Genomic DNA, 18,679 nt, shown 5'->3' with positions numbered 1-18,679 from the left:
CTGGCCTTTGATTGCGGGGCAGGACAGCTGCCCTAGAGGCAGATTGCTAACATACCTCTAGAACAATCCCTCCCTTCTGTTCTGATGCTGGCTAGCACAATCTTCCTTGCTTCTAGTTCCTTCTGTTTTTCACCCCAACTCTGATTTCAGCGTTTGGTTTAGTGAGATGTCACATTAAATATGAGAATAGAAATATTTGTGATTCAGTTTTCTTTATTGAAGTGTGGTGATTAGAGAGTATGGCATGTAGCCAGATTTCTAGAACAGGCCATCCAATGGGCAGTTAAGTGATTTTGTAGAAAGTAGTACTACCTTTGTTTTACACACCATCCCTCTTGAGTTCTTGTTCCTTATAAAATGGGAAATCTGAGGTAGATTGCAAGCTATGCTTCCCCAGAGTTGAGAAAGACCTTGCTTTTTATTTATTTATTTTTAAAGACTTTATTTATTTATTTATTTACTTACTTATTTATTTTATTGTTTGTTTTTCTGAAGTCAGAAGCTGGGAGGCAGTCAAACAGACTCCTGCATGTGCCCGACTGGGATCCACCTGGCATGCCCACCAGGGGGCGATGCTCTGCCCATCTGGGGCATTGCTCAGATGCCATGTGGCTGGAGCTATTCTAGAGCCTGAGGTGGAGGCCATGGAGCCATCCCCAGCGTCCGAGCCAACCTTGCTCCAAGGGAGCCTTGGCTGCGGAGGGGAAGAGACAGAGAGGAAGGAGAGGAGGAAGGGTGGAGAAGCAGATGGGCAATTCTCCTGTGTCCCCTGATCGGGAATTGAACCCAGGACCTCCACAGGTCGGGCCGACGCTCTACCACTGAGCCAACGGGCCAGGTCCTATTTATTGATTTTTAGAGAGAGCAAAGTGAGAGAATGGGAGGGGAGGAGCGGGAAGCATCAACTGATAACCCTTGCTTTACATATGTGCCGCGAGGGTCAAGCCCAGGGTTCCAAACCCAGGACTACCAGCACTCCAGGTCAATGCTCTATCCACTGCGCCACCACAGATCAGGCAAGAAAGGTCTTGCTCTTTAAAGCGAAGGTAAGACCAAAGGTCTAACTGCCTCCACCCCATCCTCTCTCACCTCCCTGTCTTCCTCGCAAGTTTACTTTTGGTCAACTCTGTTGGAGTTGGAATGACTTTTAACCACAGAAGGAACATGGACTTGGAGTAGAACAGATGCTTTTCCAATACTTATTAGCCTGGGGCAGGATACTGAATGCTTCTGATACATACATAGTTTAAACATGGGCCAATGAAAATAAATAAAAGGCCAATATTACTTCAGAGATTGTTGAGAAGATTATATGTGATAACTTATGGAGGAGATTAATAATTAACAACTCACAACTTTTCTTCCCCTGTAAGTTCAGATTTTCTTTTTAAATGTTTGTTTTATTGATTTTAGAGAGGAAAGGAGAGAGAGGGAGAGACAGGAACATCAATCTATTCCTGTATGTGCCTTGACTAGGATTGAACTGTCAACCTCTGTGCTTGGGACGATGTTCGAACCAACCAAGTTATCTGGGCATAGATTTTCTTTTTTAAATAGGGAGAAATATTTTCTTCAATTGTCTGTCCTGTAGATGAAATGGGACCTTCACGTATCTTCTGATTTCCTCAGAGACTCAACTCACACCTTCTCTCTGTTGCCTGTCTCAGAAGGAAACTGTATTCTAAACCTGAAGGAAGGGGTGTCTTGTTGCTCTTTCAAAGGGCTTTGAAGAAGTAGGACTCAGTTACATGCTTCCAACTTTTACAACTGAGCTTCAAGTGATGGGCAAAGAGATGGTGGGAATGCCATAGATAAAAAGTAAGGAGGGTTGGTGTAAAGCCAGAAGCCACGGCTACTATCACAGCAGCCTGGCCCATGCAGGTTCGCATTGGATTCGGACAGTCGGTAAAGAAACAATGGAGCCCAAAACTGATGGGCCATAGTCTTTAATCCTAGCTTGCACCTGGCGGGCAAGGCAAAAACACACACTGGGCTCCAAAACCCACTCACATTCAGTGCTCACAAAGCTACTGACTTATCCAAGTTTCCTAGAATCAAAGGTTTCTAGCTCACCAGACTTTATTCACCTCTGTTCCCCATCTCCTTCCTTCTCCCCGCACAAACTCTGCACTAACTGGCCTCTCACTCAACACTCCGCCATCTTGGCTGCTTTTCCTGGCCTCCTCCACGTGACCTCCTTCTGCTCTCTGCTCTGCTTTCTCCTCTAATGATAATCTCAGGAACCAAGAGCCAAGCTCCCGTTCTGCCCCCAATTTATAGTGTAGATTCAAAACTTTTAATCCAATATACAAAATAGGGAAGTCTCTAATACAAAGTCACTTCTCTGAGGCATGATTGGATTGTACCACCCCACATCAAAAAGGGTGGGAAAGGCTTAATCTCAAAACCAAGCCCCAGGCTACAAGGATTCTGCCTGCCTTTAGTCCACCCCCAACACACATTAATATCACCTGGGCGACGGCCTCCTCATGGGCAGCGCCATCTTTAACAAAGTGAGCATAATATATTTTATCTGCCCAACAGTTGGTGAGAAGCTGCCTTTCTTTTTAAATTTTATTTATTCATTTTTTAGAGAGGAGAGAGAGGGAGAGAGAGAGATAGAGAGGGAGAGAGAGGAGAGAGAGAGAGAAGGGGGGAGGAGCTGGAAGCATCAACTCCCATATGTGCCTTGACCAGGCAAGCCCAGGATTTCGAACCGGCGACCTCAGCATTTCCAGGTCGACGCTTTATCCACTGCGCCACCACAGGTCGAGAAGCTGCCTCTTTTAAAAAGGAACATGAGCTCAATTGGATGATATCTAATAAACCTAAGGTTAAACTTTTTTTCCATGGAAAATTTTTCCACCCCAGGGTAGGGAAAGATGTAAAGTGTCCTAGTTAATTTTAGGATTTCTCTTTTATGACACAAGTTAAATAAATACCTTTCCATTTTGATTAGACTTTTTCTCATTGCCCATTGTATGCCTGACCTACCTTTCTTTTTCTCCCAGTTGTAAGGAGAAAGGTAATTGGCCTCTCCCCTTCCTCCTGTCTGACACTTCTCTCTGTTTTTGCCCCTCCCTCTTATCTTTGTTTTCTTATCTGCTGCTCTCAAAAGCCCTGCTTTTTCCTTATAAGGGTAAGTGAGGCACCTTTAGCAAAGTTGCAAAGTTGATCCAGGTAAATAACTGAGTGTGTCTTGGATGCTCGGTATTGAGAGAAAATTCTGTGTAATCAGTCCCGGTGGAGGGCCTTGGAAAGGCACATGTGTAATGGGGGAGGAGAAGGAGGAGGCCTGGCCTGAGAGATCAGAAGGACTTGTTAGACCAGTCCTGTGTGTGTGTCATACATGCTCTAGAGAGAAGCAGGTTTTGTTTCTTTCCATACCCTTTCAGTCCTGGGCCCCCTCACTAGCTGAGAACCACACCCTTTCTTTGCTTCAAAGCCAGTCCAGCATTTAGCCATTTTAGTCTGTATATCTTAAGATGTGGGGGGTTCCCAGAATACTTGGAAAGGGAAAAGAGAGCAAGAAGAAGGTTTCATCTGGTTTCTGAATTTATGGTTAAGGTTGTAGAGGCTTTTTAATTTTTTTTTCTTTTAAAACTTTAAACCCTGACAGGTTACTTTGGGCCAGCTCAACCTCCTTTTAACAAGGAGTATTTTAAAAACTTTCATGTATTTGTTTTCCTTCTTTTTCTAGCCTACCATTCTTTTCCTTTCCTTTCCTTTTTTCCTTTCTTCCTTCTTCCTTTCTTTCCTTTCTTCCTTAGAGGAGGGGAGATAGTAAGACTGACTCATGCATGCACCCCTAACCAGGATCCACCTGGCAAAAAACTCGACTGGGGCCGATGATCGAGTACTGAGCTATTTTTAGTGCCTGAGGCTGACTGGGACCAACCTAGCTGTCCTCAGTGCCTGAGGCTGATGCTCGAACCAATTGAGCCACTGTGCAAGAGGGGAAGGGGGAGAGGGTGGAGGAGAGAACCAGATGGTTGCTTCTCCTATGTGCCCTGACCAGAAATTGAACCTGGGTTGTCCATACACCAGGCCGTGCTCTATCCACTGAGCAAACTGGCTAGGGACAAAGGTTTTATCTTTTGGGTTTTTTCTAATTAAAAAAATTTTTTTTATTGATTTTACTGAGGTAGGAAGGGGGGGGAGGGAGAGAGAGACAGACAGACAGACAGAAAGACAGACTGGAACATCTGTTCCTGTATGTGTGCTGACCGGGGAATCGAACTGGCCACCTCTGTACTTCAGGACAATGCTCTAACCAACTGATATCCAGTCAGGGCTCCTTCTTTTCTTTAAAACTCCAATCAGGTAGATTGTATCACTCTGTGACACGCTTTGTTAATTCATCAGAAATTCATGGTGGCCACAGTGAGATCTTTGTATGAGTGAAACTCATTTAGTCAGCCTTTTGGATGCTCTGGCATAAAGCAGATCCACAGGGAAGTACAGAAATTGCTAATACCTAAACAAGGCCATTTCTGGAATAACAGTTTAGTAACTCTTGAGAAGTACTCAGTTGAGATGAGACTGTGAAGTGAACACAGTTCTCTTGAGTCTTTATCATGCCAGGTTCTTAGTGTTAGTGCAGGAGTGAGACTTCCCAGCCTGACTGAGCTTCTGATGGTAGAACATCAAGTGGTGGTGTGGTTGCGGAGGTCGGGGGCGGGGTTACTTAGGCTTTGGACGCTGGTGCAAGTACTCTGTGTGATAAGAAGCCATGGGAAAGTTATTGACAAAATATATTTTTTTGTTTTAAAAGTAAAATGGCATTTTACTCTGTGTGGTTGACAAAAATAATTGCTTTGAATTTGGGGGCAAATGCCAGTTAAGGCAAATTAATACCTTTTAGGTCTCTAGAAGAACTACCTTTCTTGGCTTGAATGTTATATAATATAGTTTTAGTGTTATAAGTGCTATATTTTATTGGTCAGTATTCGTCAGTAGGAGGGGGCTAATATGCTTTTAAAAAGCCATTTAAAATCCCTAAGATGATGTGGGAGAGGAGTTTTGGTTATCAATGCATTTTTTAGAGGGAGGACATAACTTTGTGACGTTCATTTTGATTTCTTAATGAATAGGAAGAAAGGAGGAAAACTGATTTGGGGCTGGTTGCAGAAGATAAAATTTCTTTCCTGAGAATCTAGAAGCAATTTTGTGAGGTTTAGAATTCTCAGGACAGATAATTTTTCCTCTTTCTGCAGAGGCTTGCTTGCCTAATTCTGATCATGTCTTTGGATTTATTTATCTGAATTACATGGAGGTATGAGAGAAGTTCACTGTCACATAGCCTAAAGTTTTATGTATATTATCGCACTGAAGCTAAACTCTAAAAACTAATAGAAATTGAAGCTTCAAAGGTTATTACCTTCTCACATCTAGTTTGATTTTGTTTTTCATTTTGAGAGTGTAAAGAATCCTATAGTTTACAGGGCTACTGTAGATGGGAGACGGGAGCATGCGGTACATGTGTAGTTTAAACAGAAGCCCTACTGACACTACCAAAACTCTAGCCCAGGGGTCCCCAAACTTTTTACACAGGGGGCCAGTTCACTGTCCCTCAGACCATTGGAGGGCCGGACTATAAAAAAACTATGAACAAATCCCTATGCACACTGCACAGATCTTATTTTAAAGTAAAAAAACAAAACGGGAACAAATACAACATTTAAAATAAAGAACAAGTAAATTTAAATAAACAAACTGACCAGTATTTCAATGGGAACTATGCTCCTCTCACTGACCACCAATGAAAGAGGTGCCCCCTTCCGGAAGTGCAGTGGGGGCCGGATAAATAGGCTCAGGGGGCTGCATGTGGCCCGTGGGGCCGTAGTTTGGGGACCCCTGCTCTAGCCCTTGTGTTACTACTTCAGTAGTAGTCGTATTAGTAACAACACTAATAGCTATCTGTGTGTCAAGGCATTTTTCTTAGCACTTTACTTGGATTGTCTCATTTAATTCTCACAACTACCTTATGTATTTTATTATTCCCATTTTGCAAAAAAAAAAAAAGGAACCTGAAGTTGAGAGATTGTGGTACTTTGCCCAGAGTCATGTGGCTGAGAAGCAATGGAGCTGGGATTTGAACCAGTCAGTTTGATTCCAAAGTCTGTCTTAATTGCTAAGGATCATAATTCCAAATTACATTTCTATAGCCAGTGTACAGCAGAGCAAACGATTCTAGGGACTGTGCTACTGGCAAGGGGTATTTTTGCCCTGCTACCTGGTTGGCATTTGTCCAACTGTTTGATCCTTCTGGCTATTTGATTCAATTTAAGTTTTTTGGTTTGGGATTCTTACAGAAGAGACTGAATTTTTATATACAATTGTCATTATTTGAATCTGGATCCTTGCTGTAGACTCATAGGACCTGTGGTTTGCTAAGAGAAAAACCAGTTATTCTCAGAAAATCTAGTCTTTGGTGAATAGCAAAGTTCACTTATGTGCCCCCTCCACTTTGGGAGTTCCTTATGGTCTTTTTTTTTAGTGAGAGCAAGTGTAATCCATTTGAAAGTATTAGGTAGCAAACCTGGAAAGGTGTCATGTTGGCCTGGACTCAGAAGACCTTCCTGATTCTAACTATCAAAGTCAGTTAATGGTCTGCAGGTTCTGGTCTGTAGCGTGTATATAATATATATACAATCTATATATTTATGATATGTATGGCATGGAGAAGAATTTTTCCTAAGTCTCTGAGTTATGAGGCAGTGCACTGTAGCTTGCCCATTCCTTCATTCTCTTTCCTCAAGTATGCTTTATTTTAACTCCCATTTATTTTCATTCTCCTTCTTATATCTTTTATGTAGACATCCTTTAACCTGAAGATAAATGGAAACCTTTTCCATTTTTTTCCTGTGATGTTGGGGAAACTACTCTCAAGGATTGTAAGGGAGAGGGGCTGGACCATCTATCTTTTACTGGACTTGTGTTTTTTGGACTTGACAGCATGCAGTAGAAAGGGAACACAGACTTTGGAATGGCATAGGTCTGGGATTAAATTCAAAATTTGCTATTCGTTGAGAACTTGGGCAGTTTCTTCCCCTAGAACCTATGGTCTTGTTTTCAGTACAGCTTCCTTGGGGTTGTTGTGTAAGGATTACCAGGATAATAAATGTTAAACATTCAGTAATTGTTAATTCTTCTCACTTTAACTTTCTCCTTTGTAATAAACTGCAAAGGCCTCAAATAAGGAATCAAGCATTAATAGCAGAGTATAATGCAGTGATGACTTCCAGTCCCTAGATAAGCACCCTGTGTCCCAGAAACACTGGTCTAGGTGGGACCTCCTAGTTAATTTAGAGTTGAGATAGGGAAACCAGCTCATCCACTTAGAACCCAGTTATGCTCTTGATTCAGTTAATTTTTTCTACTAGTTCACAAAATAGTTTTGGGCTGAGACATTATCATTAAGTAATGTAATTGGAAGATAGAAACTAGCTCTTGAAACAACTTAATACCTCATATTTGTATAACATAGATTGTCTCACCTGATCTTATATCAACTCTGAGTTAGACTGGGTTGGTGGTGTTGGCATCTTACAGATGAGAACAGGGCAGTGACTTACTGCCACTGTTGGCTAGTGGCAGAGCCAGGACTGGGACCAGACTTCTGAGTTCTATTCTGTCTCTTTCAGGCAGAAAATCTCCCCATGCTTAGGCCTAGGAATCTGATTTCTTTCTACTTAACTGTCCTATCCTTTTCTCCTAATTAGAGCCAGATGGTCAGCTTTTAAAGCCATGAAGATAGGAAAAGATGCTGCTTCCTGACCTAGAGCCCTGGATAGTTTTCCTACTATACTATCCTTCCTAACTCCCTTTATTGAATTAAAGCCCTGAAAACAAAAATGGCCATTTATGGCAGGATAACAGACAGTTTCTCTGTGCAGAGCGGAGTGTTGTCACTGTATGCCCCATAATAGTGGTAGTTTGAGCTTTTATTAGCAAAGAAAATTACAGGGAGAGGCTGCCAGAGTGGTAACTGCAGTTCAGGCCCCATTGAAACCCAGAGCTGGAGGAGTCTCTCCTGAACTCAGTCCTCTTGGTGTGGAAGGTTCATAGGTCATTGTACATAGCGGATAAGGCAAGTGCTTAAAATGAAGAAATGGAGATGAAAAGGGAGCAACATTAAACAAAAAGGTACTTAATATTAAAACATTTGTGTAGCCTTTTGGAAAGTAGGGTGGGAATATGAACAAGTAACAGTGGGCTTTGGACTGAAAGGAAGAAAAGGAGTTGATAAGTGATTGTAGGAGCCCAGAGCCAGAGGTAGGAGGAATTTAGAAAATGGCTACCGCAGCCTTGGATTTAGGGACTGAATGCACTGGAAGGAGTCTTAGGGATGGAGAATTAATTAGCGAGTTTATTGGGCACCTGTTTATCTGTTACTCTGGGTAGTCTCGTTCACTGAATGCTGCATATACAGGCATACCTCGTTTTATTGCACTTCACAGATGTGTTTTTTCACAAATTGAAGGCAAGACCTTCCACCAGCAAAGATTACAGCTCGCTCTACTGCAGTGATCTGGAACTGAACCACAGTGTCTCCGAGGTATGCCTGTACTGTAAGGCAGAGAGGCCCAAGTGTGCTTGGTGGGGCTCTGGGAGCGTGGGAAAGGGAACTGAAGCAAAGCCTAGGCTAGTCTGCACACGTCTTCCCCACTCCACTCTTGCACTGGTTTCTCAATATCTTTGTGGGCATGCTGGGACTGGGCTTGGAGGTTTCTGCCTTAGGGGTAGGAAGGAGGGGGAAGGGCATTCCAATATTATATTTTTTTTCTTTTCAATTTGCTTGCTGGGAACAGGGGGGTAAGTGAATTTTTATTCATATTATAACCTGTTCTTGGTTCTGTACATAAGAACAAGTAGAAGAACCTCTGATATGACAGTAGAATCCAGATTTTAATGAAAGCTACATCCACAGTCCAGATATCTGAAAACAGAGCAAAGTCCAAAGGGCATTTGTCGCATTACGCAATTCCAAATTGTATTTGCAGTACTCCCTTCCGTTCCCAGATTGTCTTTCTCCCAATACCTTGCCCTTGCTCCTCTTATTTTGTGTATATTGGGTATATTTTATTTTCCTCTCATTTCCGTTTTTCCTCGAAATATTTCTGCAGCTCTCCCCTTCCTGCTTCCTCCTTGCTGTGGTGGCTGGGATGCTTCTCCCATGATTTTTCGAATCTAAACTGGGCTGTTCTCTGTTTTCGACCTTTCTTAACAGGTGTGTATGGAAATATGTTTATTAAGAATAAAAAGTCCAAAAAAAAAAAAAGAATAAAATCCTTTTTCTTGAGGGGTTGATGAGAGGGAGGGGGATAGGGGAGAGGGCTTATTCTAAAATCTGCCTTTTGGTATGGTACGTTTTGGGCTGGCTGTAAAGTCTGCCGTGGCCAGCATGCGAGAGAGAAGCCCCATGCGGTGCCCTTTCATTTAGCAGCTAACTTGGAGTTCATGTAATATGGTATGGGGAACTCCTCATTTTGATTAAACCTTCATTTATTGTATAAAGAGTACATATAAACTTTCTAGATGTTTTGATATTACACTGCATTAGAATAAGTACAGAGATAAAAATCTAGACTGTTTAGAGCTCCTGCAGGATAAGGTGTGGGAAGTTCTAGGCATTGATTGTCTAGAGGTTACCATATGAACTACTCTGACGGACAGTTTCATAGCGTGAGCCTCATGTTCCTTTTCCTACTCCACAAAGGGCTGACGGTCACTGAAAGTTGTGCCTTTTTCACATAAGAGTCTTCTTGTGTTTCTGTTGCTTTCTTGTCTCTGTTTCCAAGGCACACGTTTTTGCCCCCAATACTGTAGTATAGTTTTGAAAAGTAGAAAGGCCCCCTCATAAATGTATTTATTAAATGTGAGGGCCTTCATTTTGTTTCCTGCCTTTGTTGGTGGGAGGTTTTTCACTACTTCCACTTCTTATTGGTATTTTAATGTAGCCTATTCACTAAGGACGTACTGTCACCAGTGCAGCAATTTTTAGTGTTCAGATGTGGGAGATTTTAAGTAAGATCTGTAATTGCCCCTTTATCTCTAGAAGTGGCTTGGCCCTGCAGGACAGTGAGTGCTTGTTTGTACAACTTTTCATCAACTTGATGCCAGCAAAATTGTCCAGGGAAAAAATATAATTTTAACCTCATGTTATTACTACAGCCCTTAGCCACATTCTCCCTCTTTTAACAACAGTGTAGGACTTGGCATTAGTTGTACCTTTCCTTTCAATAGTTTTTTTTCTGGAGGGGTGTTAAAGAGGGTAGTGGACAAAGGATCCTGCTCAAGCAGACACTGGTGATGGGTTCTCAGGCTTGGTGGTGGCTTGCTTTCTGAACTGCAGTAAAACCACAAGAGTGCATCTTTGGCTCTGGGGTGAATAATTCATCTGTCTTCTCTGACCTGTAACCTTTTCTCTCCTCTTTCTTTACCTTCTCCCGGTAGTGTGAAGTGAGGGGGGCCTTCTCCCTCCTTCCTCCTTCCTCTGTGATCCACCTTCCTTTTTACCCTGCCCTGCGGCGGCTCTGCCCCTTAACTTCATGGACGACTCAGAGGTGGAGTCGACCGCCAGCATCTTGGCCTCTGTGAAGGAACAAGAGGCCCAGTTTGAGAAGCTGACCCGGGCGCTGGAGGAAGAACGGCGCCACGTCTCGGCGCAGCTGGAACGCGTCCGGGTCTCACCACAAGATGCCAACCCACTCATGGCCAACGGCACCCTCACCCGCCGGCACCAGGTAACCCCTCTCTCCATCAGACCTGCAGGTAGGACGTTGGCATGGTCACAGAGAGGCTATGATTCGTCTTGGGAAACTACTTTCCTAATGGTGATGGGCGGTCCAAGAGCCCATGCTTTATGATGAACCTTTACAACGGTAATAAATACTGATTAAGAGATAGGGAATATTGCTGCTATGCCGAGTTGGGTGGAATTATCTCTAGAAGTGACTTCCTGTTTTGTTGGAGTGGGGTTTCTAGGTTAGGACACAGTTCTAGTAATAATAGTTCATATAGTTTGGAGCTGTACTCAAGTTACTTCTATTTTCTCTGATTTTTTCCCCCTTGGGATCAGACATTCAGGAAAGTAAATACCTGCTTTTTGTTGGGAAGTTGTGTAGCTTGTACGCTTAACTCCAGTTGAAGTCTTCTTCAGGGAACAGTCTGTACTCAGAAGGTGTGGCAGTGTCCATAAATTGTGTATTCCTGCCCTGTATTGTTCTTGTGTGCTCTTGTTGGTTGTGCATATCATTTCTTGGAGGAAGGGGTCATTGTTAATTCTGTTGGTTACAGTTGGAGAGGGAGCATCGTGCTGCTATTTAACCCAAATAACCACAGGAGCCAGTGGTCTCTGGGTTGGCTGACTATGATGTGACTTGGGAGAGTTGGTGTTAGAAATAAGAAGTGTCTTGTGTTTCCTATGGTTTCTCTAGTCTGACTTTGCTATGATGTAATCTGTCTGGGGTTTTGTGTGTGTGTGTGTGTGTGTGTGTGTGTGTGTGTGTGTGTGTGTGTGTAATAGGCATTGCCTGATGGATTGCATCTTAAGAGATCTCTGGTGGGAACTAAGAACAGTGCTTATCTTCAGTAGCCCTTCTTTACTGATTACTTAATTGTTTTTAAGACAGAGAGGTTCCTCATGCTGAGGAACTGTTGAATGAAGGGACAGAATTCGAATTTGGGGATGATCATAGGAATTTGGAGGCAGTGTGTTTGCAATGTTCCTAGGATTCTATAGGAACCAGAATAGAGGGTTAGGGATGAGAGGTATATATTGAAAGGAGAGTAGGACTGCTCAGACTTGTAGGTGGTGGGGGAATTCCAGGATTCATAAGTACATGGTTCCCCCCCTTTTATTTTTAACTTCTGCTCAGCAATGAAACCACACCCTTCCTTCCTGAAAATAATGTTTAACTTCCTTTCCCTGTAGCATTACACTCTCTATGTAATGAGAGTAGGCTAGGGGAGGAGTCTCCTCAGGTGGCTAGATCTCACTGTATTCTATTGGAGAGGAGTAGTCCAATGTATTTTTATGTACTATAATGTCAATAGATTATTTCCTGCTGTTTAAGACAGAACAACCTAAGGGTGACATTTCTCATTGTGTTCTGTGGCTTTAATAATTGGTGATAAAGATGTTGAGACCTCTTTTTGCTTGACAGGAGTTGGAGGTACTTGTTTTCTTCCTACTTAGAAAGGGAGACTCATAGCTTTTGCTTTTTTCTTTAAAAAAAGCTGCCTGGTATGGGAGTTTCCAATAGTGATAGATCATGAAGATGTGTGAAACAATAAAGTAGGCTTTTGGAAACTCCCCAACTAGCCTTTCCAACTTTCCTTATATTCTTATTGCTTTCCAAAAAGATTGTGTGCTGGGGAACTTATCTGAGTCTGCTGTTTACTCAGCAAGTAGTTCTTGAGTGCTCTTTATGGGCCAGGTACTGTTCAAGGCACAGGGGGGATACATCTTTGAACCAAACTGACCCCCTCTCCCCAAATTGTCTGCCCTCATGGAGCTTACATTCTTATGTTCCAGAGACCCAGTCTGGCTGAGTTCCAGGTTCGATTTAATTTTGGGAGAATACTAAGACTAAGGAGTAATGTGGTAATTTTATGAGTACTGACAGAAGGACTCCAGACCACAAATATCTTCTTGAAAGCCCTTTTCCTGTTTGGAAAAAAAGATCATTTGTGTTTAATAGAGCAAAGGAAGGCCACAGAATGAATTGTCTTCTTGTGGGCTCTGTTTCAGAACGGCCGGTTTGTGGGCGATGCTGACCTTGAGCGACAGAAATTTTCAGATCTGAAACTCAACGGACCCCAGGTAATTCTTTTGGCTCAAGGTCTGGTTTATTTCTTTCATACCTTCTTACGCCCCTAACCTGTAAGACTTGTAAAGCACCTGGCACGTTGTAAGCACCAGTTAATTAGTTTTATTATTTTAGGAAAATAAAAGAGTGAAGCTTCAAAGAATATACCTAGTTTTTGTTTTGGAACGAATCTTAATGACTGTTAATCCAGTATTCGATCCCTCAACTACTGTATCCCATTTCTAGAATGGATGTGCATCTACTTTGTAGAAACTGTACCTACAATCTGGCTGGTCTTGAGCTTTAGGCAGTACCTGAAGGGTAACACAGAGCTAGTCAGCAGATGGCTTTTATTGGGATTTTCTAGTTCATTTTAAAAGTTCTTTTTTGGGTGAACTTTTTTGAGGAATCAGTCAGATGTAGGTGGAACTGCACTTAACACAGTTTATTCACTTAAATGACCAATAATGGGAAGTTAAATCTGCTGCCTCTGTTACTTGGGTGTGGATGTGGCTATAGTTAACTCAGTTCATATTGTTAGAACTGGGAAATTATATTTTCTGCCTTTCGGTACAAGTTAAAAAGATAGGGACAGCCACCCTTCTAAAATCCTGGGGCCCACAGAAGATGCACAAGGAGGCTGTCTTCAGGGAGACGTTGCTCCTCATTGGGATGGATTGTTAATATATATAGCTCAATAGTAACTCTTTTGTCTTTTTTCCATGTAGGATCACAGTCACCTTCTCTACAGCACCATCCCCAGGATGCAGGAACCAGGGCAGATTGTGGAGACCTACACAGAGGAGGACCCTGAGGGAGCCATGTCTGTTGTCTCTGTGGAGACCTCGGATGACGGAACCACTCGGCGCACGGAGACCACAGTAAGCTAGGATTTGAATAAGGTCTGGGATGATGGAAGAGGTCTTCCCATGGTCTCTATTAGGGGAGGGGTTAAGCACTTAATTAAGGTGGATCAAGGCCACTGATCTGTAGTGAAAGCAGAAAGTGATCTCCACCCAGACAGAGAAGATAGAAGAGATATGGGAGCATGGAATGGAGAAGAGAGAAGGTATATCAAGGTCTGCAGTAGCTCTCCTTGTAGGCATAATTACTGCCAGGGCAATTTTCCTGCCTGGGGACTTCCTATAAGATGGAGATAAGGTAGATGATAGGTTGTAAGGCATTTTAAAGTAAAGTGACCTGGAGGTAGGGGTTTGTTATTTTTCCTAGAGTGGTCTACAGTTTAAGCTTATATTGTTCACTTCATTAATTTTTCTCTTCTCCTTCCTTACTTGAAGGTCAAGAAAGTGGTGAAGACTGTGACAACACGGACAGTACAGCCAGTCCCTATGGGACCAGATGGGCTGCCTGTGGATGCCTCATCCGTTTCTAATAACTATATCCAGACTCTGGGTCGTGACTTCCGTAAGAATGGCAATGGGGGACCTGGTCCCTATGTGGGGCAAGCAGGCACTGCTACCCTTCCCAGGAACTTCCACTATCCTCCGGATGGATATAGCCGCCACTATGAAGATAGTTATCCAAGTAGCAGTGACAACTATGGCAGTCTGTCCCGGGTGACCCGCATTGAGGAACGGTATAGGCCCAGCATGGAAGGTTACCGGGCACCTAGCAGACAGGATGTCTACGGGCCGCAGCCTCAGGTTCGGGTAGGTGGGAGCAGTGTGGATCTGCATCGCTTTCATCCAGAGCCTTATGGTCTAGAGGATGACCAACGGAGCATGGGCTATGATGACCTGGATTACGGCATGATGTCCGATTATGGCACTGCTCGTCGGACTGGGACACCCTCTGACCCTCGGCGACGACTCAGGTAGGCAAGAAAAGGGGAAGGAAAGGGTCTTTCCAAGGTATCAGAGGAGTAACTCTTCCTTTTCCTTCTAAGTACTTTTTGGAATCAAAGACATTTATGGCTTCCTCTCCTTTGCCTTTTCTGTGGGAGTCCACCCTTTTTTTCCCTTTGCTCATATTGCTAAGTATCAACTTGCTTTTTTAATTGTAAAAGTCATACATTCTAATTATAGAAAACGACTTGTACTGGTTATTGGTCTATATTTTGAAGAGTGGCCTTTGCTTCTTGCCAAGAGTTTCTGTTATTTCAGTCTTAACAGCTCTGACCCCCTTTTGGTGATAGGAAGCACCCACAGGAACCTGGTGCCATGGAATACCCATTTGCTCCTGTGACATTTTTCAGCTTCTGGTTTGGTATTAAAAACAGAGTTAAGGATTTTAGGCTTTCAGGGTCAGAATAGACAGATAGAAGAACCCTCCCTGTTGTGATTTTAATCTCAAGTTAAAAACCTTGATCTCACAAAAGCCCTGACACTTTGCACTTAGGTTCTTATATTTGCTTATAAAGTGAAACCAGGGGTGGCATCCTTAGAGGATGGTATAGATGTTTTGAGAGGTCAGGAAGCAGCTGTCTATTCTTACTTTCTTACTCACCTGGGGATTCTTTGGTGATGTGAAACAGGGAGTGATTGATGTTTGCACTGGTATGGTAGATGGTTTGCCTTGAGAGAATGTTTGAGAATGGGAGTGGGCAAACCTTTTCAGTAAAGACCAGATGGAAATATTTTAGCCTTTGCAGGTCATGTATAATTTTTGTTGTATATTGTTATTGTATTGTTCTTTTTATGACCTTTGAAAAATAGAAAACCAGTCTGTAGTTCTGGGGCTGTGGAAAAACAGGTTTGGCCCTTGGGCTGCCAGCCCTGCTTAAGAACAAATCAGACTGTTTTCCAGTCAAAGAGAAATAAGAAGTAAGGGAGAAGATTTATGGATGTCTTGAAGGTAAGGATAGCCTAGCAGCTGCTGCTGAATGTCTATATGAGGTCATGACCTTTTAAAGAAATGCCTTTACTCACTTTCCTTATATTAGGTAGCTTTGGTTAGCAGAGAACTGGGTTGGGCCCAGGGGTATAGGCCTTATTATCTAAACCTGAGTCACTGTCTTTCAGGTAACTTTTGGACAGCTAATCCAACTCCCATGTGACTCACCTTTTATTCTGGGGGTGGGGCACCAGAACTAAGCTGGTGCGACTCCAGCAGTGGTAGATAGCAGCTATCACCTGAGGAGTCTGCCCAGGGTGTTGGCTCCTTCTGCTTACAGACAAGTCTGCTTTTTCTGACTTCCTCATTAGTAGAGTGATTGGACCTAGGTGGGTGTGGGTGGCCAGGTCATTCTTTGCTGTCCCTTGCTGTGGTAATTGACCATAGAGAGGGTTTTGGGCCTGGTTCTTGGGTTTGTTCCAGGGTGGCACTGGACTTGGAAACCTGCTTGACTAGAAAGAACACTTGCAGCTTCCTGTTCCGGGCCTAGAAGAGTACTACAAGGTCAAATGAAAACAGTAAGACAGGGACTAGTGGAAAAAGCAGTGAACCGGAAGACCTTAGTTCTAGGTGTGCCTTTGCCCCTGGCTCTGTAGCCTGGAGCAAGTCATTTCATCTTTCTGGCTTAGCTTGCTGGTTTGTAAAACAAAAGGAAGAATGTCATGACCCACTGCTTGTAAAGAAGGAAATATTTCTTGAGTGACCAAAATCTTGGTTATTGTAATTGCTTATATTAAAATAGTAATAAAAGTTAAACATACTCCTTGTGAAACAAGAAAAACCCAGAAAAGTACACCACCCACTGATGAAGAACTACTGTTAATACTGGTGTATTTTTCCTCTGAGTTCTTTTTGCTCTGCATGAAAAAGTAAACATATTTTTTTCCCTACTAAAATGGAATCTTTGTTACATGCTATTTAGTAACCTACTTTCAAAATTTATCTATATTAACCTGTTCATTTTCTTTCAATGATATTAAAAACTAGTGATTTTTACTAAATTCTTTGTCCATCTAAATCACTGTTGAGTGGTTGGTGTTGACAGCTGTGGGGCGGGCCTTCTGCTTAGGCCAACCTTGAGGGTTTGGTGACAGTGAGAGTGGTTTTGTGAACAAACAGCGGGCTTATTTGGAGAGTTCTACACAATAGATTCTCCTCTCTCCTGTGGGAGACACAGAGTGAGATGAGCTCAGAGATAATGGTTCTCTTCCTTCCTGGTGATTATGAATAAATAATAGTGTGACAGACTCACCCTCTAGTGGTTGTTAGTAGTACTGAAGTAGGAATAATAATCTCTACATTCAGTTGCTTTGTCTTTGTTCCTTCTTGACTGGGTATCTAAAATGTGATCAGTAATCTCTATTTGGGCAGAATTGGAGGTATTGTCTTTAGAAGTAAGTTGGGGGCTAGAAATCTTATCTCCAAGGCATTTGTTGAATTGCAGAGATGACCTTGGGATGAACTGTGAAAATTATTCAAATATCTCATTAGTACTATAACTAGGTCCTCATATGATGTAGGAAGTCCTCTACTGTTTTTACTCAATCACCTCCTCTTATAATTTCCAAAAACAGGTAAGGAGAAGCTTAAATATGAAGTGTGTTTAAAGGCCTTATCCCAGCAGCTGTTTCCTGTGTGTGAATACTTCATTTCCTGTTTAAGGGCTTGTAAGCACTGTTCTCAGACATTGCTTGCTGACTTCTGTGGCTGTTGAGTCGTTTGCTCTGGTGAACAATGCTGTCTGAAGGTGTATTTCAGTCTGTTTAGAGAAAATAGTAGCTGACAGGCGTCATTAACTGCTAAGCAGGATGTGGTTCTTTTTTTGCCCTCAATGCCTCCAAATGCTGTTACTCTCATCCAAGCTAATGAACCTCACCGAAAAAAGGTAGTTTTCATCTAGTTGCAGATGTCTTTAAAATTATTACTTTATCTCATTAAGAAACATTGATCAATATATCATTTATGCAAAGCAGAAATAAGAAATACTAGTGTATTAGAATTAGGGTCGTTCCTACCGTGACAATGAGGGGTAGTGGGGGAGTTTCAGGAAACCAGCTTGATATGTTCCTTTCCCCCTTTGGTTCTTCCAACACTGCAGGAGCTATGAAGACATGATTGGTGAGGAGGTGCCATCGGACCAGTACTATTGGGCTCCTTTGGCTCAGCATGAACGCGGAAGTTTAGCAAGCTTGGATAGCCTGCGCAAGGGTGGGCCCCCACCCCCCAGTTGGAGACAGCCAGAGCTGCCGGAGGTGATAGCCATGCTAGGGTTCCGCTTGGACGCTGTCAAGTCCAATGCAGCTGCATACCTGCAGCATTTGTGCTATCGCAACGACAAGGTGAAGACTGATGTCCGGAAGCTTAAGGGCATCCCAGTATTGGTGGGATTGTTAGACCACCCCAAAAAGGAAGTGCACCTTGGAGCCTGTGGAGCTCTTAAGAATATCTCTTTTGGGCGGGACCAGGATAACAAGATCGCCATAAAAAACTGTGATGGTGTTCCTGCCCTTGTGCGATTGCTCCGAAAGGCTCGTGATGTCGACCTCACTGAAGTCATTACTGGTGAGCTCTGGGCCTAAGGGGAACTGTTAGGTTTACAGCCACTGTTACCTTTGGAGATGTTGAGAGCTAGAAGGATTTCCAGTCCTTATACTTATGATTAAGGTTGTGAACTCCTGGTCTTTGAGTCAAATTTATCTCACAGGTTTGTTTGGATCATGCAGGGTTTTTGAAAATTTAAAGAATTTGTTGTGAATGTGTAAAATTCAGAAGATTTCACTTAAAATTTCCAGATTCTTGGCTTCTATTAAAAATGTGCAAGAACTGATATCAGAGGATCTGTTTTGCCACCTGACAGTAGTTGATCTAAGCTGATTGAGTCATGTGTTCCCCAGTTTAATAACCCTAACATGTTCTTTTGTTCTGACCAACTACTACCACACAGAAAGTTGTCACACAAACATTGAAGCTGCCTATCATTGCCATTTATCCGAGTTCCTATAATTTCTTTT

General features: G+C 42.7%; 1 protein-coding gene across 15 annotated transcripts in view; it reads left to right on the top strand.

Annotated features, from left to right (window-relative positions):
• Positions 1-18,679, top strand: part of CTNND1 (catenin delta 1) — a 144,662-nt gene that overhangs the window by 112,031 nt on the left and 13,952 nt on the right. For 9 of the 15 annotated variants that reach the window (XM_066361516.1, XM_066361512.1, XM_066361520.1 and 6 more), the window contains exons 2-7: positions 8,463-8,560; positions 10,459-10,748; positions 12,758-12,829; positions 13,544-13,696; positions 14,114-14,649; positions 17,767-18,230. In XM_066361516.1, coding sequence (XP_066217613.1) covers positions 10,554-10,748; positions 12,758-12,829; positions 13,544-13,696; positions 14,114-14,649; positions 17,767-18,230 — 1,420 coding nt within the window. In that variant the 5' untranslated portion in view covers positions 8,463-8,560; positions 10,459-10,553. Of the gene's footprint in view, positions 1-8,462; positions 8,561-9,128; positions 9,233-10,458; positions 10,749-12,757; positions 12,830-13,543; positions 13,697-14,113; positions 14,650-17,766; positions 18,231-18,679 lie in introns of all 15 variants that reach the window. The other 6 variants (XM_066361502.1, XM_066361507.1, XM_066361505.1 and 3 more) reach the window with 6 other exon arrangements.

This window comes from Saccopteryx leptura, chromosome 1 (genome assembly GCF_036850995.1).
Source record: "Saccopteryx leptura isolate mSacLep1 chromosome 1, mSacLep1_pri_phased_curated, whole genome shotgun sequence".
NCBI lineage: Eukaryota > Metazoa > Chordata > Mammalia > Chiroptera > Emballonuridae > Saccopteryx > Saccopteryx leptura.
The sequence above is the reverse complement of the archived record's forward strand: the minus strand, read 5'-3'. Positions and strand labels throughout refer to the sequence as shown.